A 6,555-nucleotide genomic window follows, 5' to 3' on the forward strand; every position below is an offset into this window, starting at 1 on the left:
CCAAGAGTACTCTGCGCGTGTACATGCCGCCTAAGTATTCCTTTCTGTGTGCCCCAAAATCAGAAGCTCCACTACCCTTGCGTCTTCCTCGAGCTCGACCTGCTGGTGTGCTCCGCCCACGCCGCCGTTCGAGCTCCGAGCCGCCGCCGCCGCCGTTCGAGCTCCGAGCCGCCGCCGCCGCCGCCGTTCGAGCTCCGATCCGCCGCCGCCGTTCGAGCTCCTCGCCGAAGCCGCCGCCGCTGGCATGGAGGGATTTGGTTGAGGTGTGTTTGTTGGTATACTCCGCCCAGGATGCTCTTCTTCTTTTTTTGGCTCCTGATTTTTTTTTCTTCTCCTTCCTAGGTTGCTGTCCATCATAGTTTGTTGGATCGCTGGTTCCTAAGTGATTCCTCAGGTATTGTGCTTAATTGCCTTCCTTTGTTCAGGTCTCTTCTATATGTTGACGCTGTCTCACGATTATCTTTCCCTTGCTTTTAGATTGACCCGCTCCGTGCTCTGCTCCTTACAACCCGTTCCTTGGATTTCTTGCATTCTGTCTGCCAAGGTATAGGACCACGTCCTTTGCATTCTTTTCCGTCTATTTTGTTGATTGCTTGTGATATTGTTCGTCTGGCCAGTGCAGGTTATCTGTTTGTTGTTATGTGTGAGAGGTGGCAATCCTATTGTCACTGATCGTATTGTGGTGTATGCTGCTTTTCTGTTTGCGTGTGATGCTTAGATTCGCGCTAAATTTAAATGGACTCGTTGCCTGATGGGTCTTCTCGTTCCCGTACCGTAGCGCGCCGGCGTGCTCGAGTTTCGGCTCGCGTCGCTCTGTTTGATGGTTCGTGAATATTTAGTTTTACTTACCGTGCGATTATCCTAGGTTGCCCTTCTCTTTTGTCTTCTGTTGTGGTAGCTGCGTTTAATCCTCGATATAAGCGTGCTCCTGGAGAGGTCGTGGACACTTCGCGGTTTGTAGGTGAGAAGTCATATGCCTCTGTTAGTATTTTGCCTCCTACGATCTGTTCGTTACGTTCTGACGTTTCTGCCGATTCAGGACCTGGGTTTTTCCCTGTTGTCACACCTGAGTATGGTCGAATACGGCGTAAGCAACGACTTTACAGGATGAGGACGCATAGATGGGCAAACTCAGGTGTGCCCTAGGCCCCTAGCTGTTTCGATTTGTAGGTTCATGTGGCAGCTCTGTCCTCATGTTTTTGTGCTTTCATTCGAAGGTCGTTACCCTTTTCTAACAGCATCTGCTTCCAGGAGTCTTTTCAACGTTCAGTACATTTATTCTTGAAAGGTAGCTTTCTGATTTAGCGAGCAGGACTTGTTTGTAGTTTTACCATTTATTCTCTGGGAGCTGTAGGCTCATTCTGTCGATATACAGCTACTTATGCAGGTGTGTCTTACCATGGCGCCCCTGACTACCGTTGTCAGTTTTGTGGTGCCGTGTTCTGGTTTCCTGAGCGTTGCAAGGACGAGACCTCCGTAAGGAAGCGTCGTGTCTTGTACAGCCTGTGCTGCAAGGGTGGGAAGGTCCGGATTCCACCCTTCAAGGCGCCACCACCATTCCTCGCGGATCTCATTAGGTTTGATGGTGATTCACGCAGCAAACGTTTCTTACAAAAAATTCGGCAGTATAACTCAATGTTTGCGTTTACTTCCATGGGAGCTGACATCGATAGACATATAAATGATCGTGGTGGTCCACACGTCTTTAAGATGAGTGGCCAGTCGTATCACCGCATAGGTTCCTTGCTGCCAAACCGAGGTGCAGATCCCAAGTTTGTTGAGCTGTATATCCATGTATATCCATGACACTCAGAACGAGGCTGATAACCAAATTAAAGCTGTGATGCCTGAGGTTGATTCTAGCGAGGCTGACGCTGATGTTGATATAGTAAATGGGCTGCAAGGTATGCTAGATATTTGTAATCCACTTGTCAAGAAGTTTAGAGATGCTAGAGATCGACTTAGGGACCAGGGTGATGATCGTATTGGTATTAGAATTGTCGGTGCTGAAAAGGGTGATCCTGTGCAGTTCAATCTGCCCTCTCGTTATCGAGCTTGCTGGTTTGGTTGTAAATGACTTTAGTGGTGAGAATTATCACCGTGATATTATAGTTGATAGCAAGGTTAAAGGTCTGCACCATGTGTCTAGCCTACACCCAGCTTTTATGTCTCTCCAGTACCCGTTGTTGTTTCCTCATGGTGATAGAGGCTTCCAGTTAGGAATCCCCCATAGAGATATAGAGCCCGGTTGCAGCGAAGGAAGGAGCACTATTAGTATGCAGGAATACTACTGCTACATCGTTGTCACTATAGGCAAAATCAGTACAACCCCTTCATATGTTGTGGTAGATTATCCGCTCGATCACAGGTTGATTCGTTTGCGTGCGTCGAGGAAGGCAGGCTGACTTATATAGCAAACCACCAGGATGACTTCAGATGTGAGCACTTTCAGGGAGTGGCTGATGCAGTTGGGAAGGGTAATCTCGATGGTAGCACGATAGGTAAAAAACGAATTCTTCCTGCAAGCTTCTCTGGTGGTGACCGTTACCAGCAGCAGAATTTTCAGGATCTTGTTGCTATCTCAGTAGAGTGCATGGTTCCCCGCGCTTTGTTTCCAACCTTCACGTGCTTTCCCAAGTGGCCTGAAATAAAAGAAGCTCTTCTTTTAGAGCCTGGACAGAAGTACACCGATAGGTCTGATATTATATGTAGGGTCTACAAAATGAAGCTTGATGAGCTTGTTGCAGATATCGCCGGTGGTCAAATATTTGGTCCTGTTTCTGCAAGTAGGTTTCTTGTGCACATTTTTCCTCTCATGCGCAGCATGTTTCCTCCAATTATAGTTTGCTTTCTTTGTGTGTAGTGCTTGTCAGTGTAGAGTTCCAGAAGCAAGGTCTGCCACATGCCCACATTCTTGTGTGGCTTAAGAACCCATGCACGGAGGGCGGTGTGACACAGCTTGCTGACAAGTTCATCTCTGCGGAAATGCCTGATCCGAAGGTAGATCCATTGGGATACTCACTTGTCGAAGAGTTTATGATGCATGGTCCATGTGGTCCAGCTAATAAGAATTGCCCTTGCATGAAAGATAATATGTGCTCCAAAATATTCCCTAAAGATTTCCAAAACGAAAACACAGTTGATGACAATGGTTTTGTCGTTTATAGGCAACGTGACACAGGTGTGGCTGTTAACAAAAATGGTGCACTTGATAACCGTCATGTTGTTCCTTATAACATGGCTTTGCTCAAGAAATATCAGGCTCATATCAATGTAGAATGGTGCAATAGGACCGAATTAATAAAGTATCTATTCAAGTACGTGACCAAAGGAACTGATCGTGCAAAAGTTGTTTTCACAAAGTACAAAAAACGAACACATTGTGTCTCTGTTGACACTGATACTGCTGAACAATCCGATGTCCATGGTAGGCGTAAGAAGAGGCGTTTACGTGGCGCTCTGGCTGCTGAATTTGAGAAAGATGAGATCCAGGATTTCCTTAATTGCCGCTATCTCTGTGATAAGGAATGCATATGGCGATTGTTTGGTTATGATGTCCATATGCATTTTCCAACCGTAGAACGCCTTGCATGCCATCTCCCTAGCATGAACACTGTCATATTCAAGTCCACCACCCATTTGCCCTCGCTCCTTTCCACCCCGCGTTTGCAGCGAACAACACTCACTTCTTGGTTTGTGGCTAACAAAAAGTTCCCTTCTGGTAGGTCTCTTACGTATTGCGAGTACCCCTCTAGCTTTACGTGGTCGAGTGAAAATAGAGAGTGGACCAAGAGAAAGTATGGCAACACAATAGGTCGAATATACTATATTCCTCCGAATACCGGTGAGTGCTTCTATCTGCGTATGCTTCTCATGTATGTGAAAGGAGCAGAGTCGTACGAGGACGTGAGAACATTTGAGGGTGTCGTGTATGCGACTTTTAAGGAGGCGTGTGCTGCAAGAGGTTTGGTGGGTGATGATGAGGAGTGGTTCAAGGCATTCGATGAAGCTGTTCGTTGGGGTATGGGTGGTCAGCTGCGAGCTCTGTTTGTGATGATGTTCATGTACTGTGGGATAGGAGATGAACTTGCTTTTTTTGAGAAATACTGGTGCCCTATGTCAGATGACATACTATATAATCTGCTAGGAGCTTGAACGATGAATCTTATACCCTCCCTGACAATAGCTTAAAGAGCATAGTCATGGAGGAGCTGCACATCCTCTTTGCTAGGAATGGTTCTTCTCCTTCTACCTATAATCTACCCCCTGTTGTGCATGATAGCTCAACTGGGTTTTCGAATAGGTTGATTGACGATGAGATGTCTTATGATGTTAGCGATCTTCTTGCCCAGGCTCCTGTGCTGTATGCGAAGCTAAATCCTGGCCAACGCCTTGCTTTTGACTCCATAGTGAGTGGAATCTGGCACTCCTGCCTTCTATTTTGTGTCTGGTTATGGCGGTACAGGCAAAACCTTTTTATGGACTTCGCTTGTTACTCGTCTGAGGTCTGAGCGTAAGGTTGTCCTTGCTGTTGCATCATCTGGTGTTGCATCCCTGCTTTTACCTGGTGGTAGGACAGCTCATTCGCGTTTTAAAATCCCTATTGACATAACCGAGACCAGCATATGTGATATTAACCAGGGATTCCGGCGCCAACGTGGAACCTGCACAACACAACCAAAGTACTTTGCCCCAACGAAATAGTGAGGTTATCAATCTCACCGGCTTGCTGTAACAAAGGATTAGATGTATAGTGTGGATGATGATTGTTTGCAGAGAACAGTAGAACAAGTATTGCAGTAGATTGTATTCGATTAAAAGAATGGACCGGGGTCCACAGTTCACTAGAGGTGTCTCTCCCATAAGATAAATAGCATGTTGGGTGAACAAATTACAGTTGGGCAATTGACAAATAGAGAGGGCATGACAATGCACATACATGACATGATGAGTATTGTGAGATTTAATTGGGCATTACGACAAAGTACATAGACCGCTATCCAGCATGCATCTATGCCTAAAAAGTCCACTTTCAGGTTATCATCCAACCCCTTCCAGTATTAAGTTGCAAACAACAGACAATTGCATTAAGTATGGTGCGTAATGTAATCAATAACTACATCCTCGGACATAGCATCAATGTTTTATCCCTAGTGGCAACAGCACATCCACAACTTTAGAACTTTCTGTCACTGTCCCAGATTTAATGGAGGCATGAACCCACTATCGAGCATAAATACTCCCTGTTGGAGTTAAGAGTAAAAACTTGGCCAGAGCCTCTACTAATAACGGAGAGCATGCAAGATCATAAACAACGCATATGTAATAGATTGATAATCAACATAACATACTATTCTCTATCCATCGGATCCCAACAAACGCACATGTAGCTTTACAGATAGATGATCTTGATCATGATAGGAAGCTCACAAGATCAGACAATGATAGCACAATGAGGAGAAGACAACCATCTAGCTACTGCTATGGACCCATAGTCCAGGGGTGAACTACTCACACATCAATCCGGAGGCGACCATGGCGGTGTAGAGTCCTCCGGAAGATGATTCCCCTCTCCGGCAGGGTGCCGGAGGCGATCTCCTGAATCCCCCGAGATGGGATTGGCGGCGGCGGTGTCTCAGTAAGTTTTTCCGTATCGTGGCTCTCGGTACTGGGGATTTCGCGACGAAGGCTTTAAGTAGGCGGAAGGGCAGAGTCGGGGGCCACACGAGGGGCCCACACACTAGGTCGGCGTGGCCAAGGGCCAGGCCGCGCCGCCCTAGCATCTGGCCGCCTCGTGGCCCCACTTCGTATCATCTTCGGTCTTCTGGAAGCTTCGTGGAAAAATAGGCCCCTGGGCGTTGATTTCGTCCAATTCCGAGAATATTTCCTTACTAGGATTTCTGAAACCAAAAACAGCAGAAAACAACAACTGGCTCTTCGGCATCTCGTTAATAGGTTAGTGCCGGAAAATGCATAATAATGACATATAATGTGTATAAAACATGTGAGTATCATCATAAAAGTAGCATGGAACATAAGAAATTATAGATACGTTTGAGACGTATCAAGCATCCCCAAGCTTAGTTCCTACTCGTCCCGAGTAGGTAAACGATAACAAAGATAATTTCTTAGTGACAATGCTACCAACATAATCTTGATCAATACTATTGTAAGCACATGTAATGAATGCAGCGATTTGAAACAATGGTAAATGTAATGAGTAAACAACTGAATCATAAAGCAAAGACTTTTCATGAATAGTACTTCAAGACAAGCATCAATAAGTCTTGCATAAGAGTTAACTCATAAAGCAATAATTCAAAGTAAAGGTATTGAAGCAACACAAAGGAAGATTAAGTTTCAGCGGTTGCTTTCAACTTATAACATGTATATCTCATGGATAGTGTCAATGTAAAGTAATATAACAAGTGCAATATGCAAGTATGTAGGAATCAATGCACAGTTCACACAAGTGTTTGCTTCTTGAGGTGGAGAGAGATAGGTGAACTGACTCAACATAAAAGTAAAAGAAAGGTCCTTCAAAGAGGAAAGCAT

At 45.5% G+C, this 6,555-nt stretch overlaps 1 protein-coding gene and 1 long non-coding RNA gene across 2 annotated transcripts; both read left to right on the forward strand.

Moving 5' to 3' along the window:
• The first annotated feature begins 216 nt into the window (after window positions 1-216).
• Window positions 217-546, forward strand: LOC127326880 (uncharacterized). The gene is made up of 3 exons (XR_007868156.2): window positions 217-263; window positions 343-394; window positions 478-546. It is a non-coding gene; the product is annotated as an uncharacterized lncRNA (long non-coding RNA).
• A 575-nt stretch (window positions 547-1,121) lies between these two features.
• LOC139830317 (uncharacterized) lies at window positions 1,122-4,511 on the forward strand. Its single transcript, XM_071818326.1, has 11 exons — window positions 1,122-1,135; window positions 1,218-1,288; window positions 1,388-1,524; window positions 1,814-1,904; window positions 1,996-2,215; window positions 2,314-2,786; window positions 2,864-3,032; window positions 3,168-3,427; window positions 3,887-4,064; window positions 4,148-4,363; window positions 4,466-4,511. Exons 1-11 carry the CDS (start codon window positions 1,122-1,124, stop codon window positions 4,509-4,511), a joined length of 1,875 nt encoding a protein of 624 aa, XP_071674427.1.
• The last annotated feature ends 2,044 nt before the right edge of the window (window positions 4,512-6,555 follow it).

This window comes from Lolium perenne, chromosome 4 (assembly GCF_019359855.2).
Source record: "Lolium perenne isolate Kyuss_39 chromosome 4, Kyuss_2.0, whole genome shotgun sequence".
Classification (NCBI taxonomy): Eukaryota; Viridiplantae; Streptophyta; class Magnoliopsida; order Poales; family Poaceae; genus Lolium; species Lolium perenne.

Coding starts and splice junctions, on each gene's coding strand:
- LOC139830317 (XM_071818326.1), top strand. Junction 3,428..3,886: donor TGAACAATCCGATGTCCATG/GTAGGCGTAAGA, acceptor TGTATGTGAAAG/GAGCAGAGTCGTACGAGGAC. Junction 4,065..4,147: donor CTGTTTGTGATGATGTTCAT/GTACTGTGGGAT, acceptor ATAATCTGCTAG/GAGCTTGAACGATGAATCTT.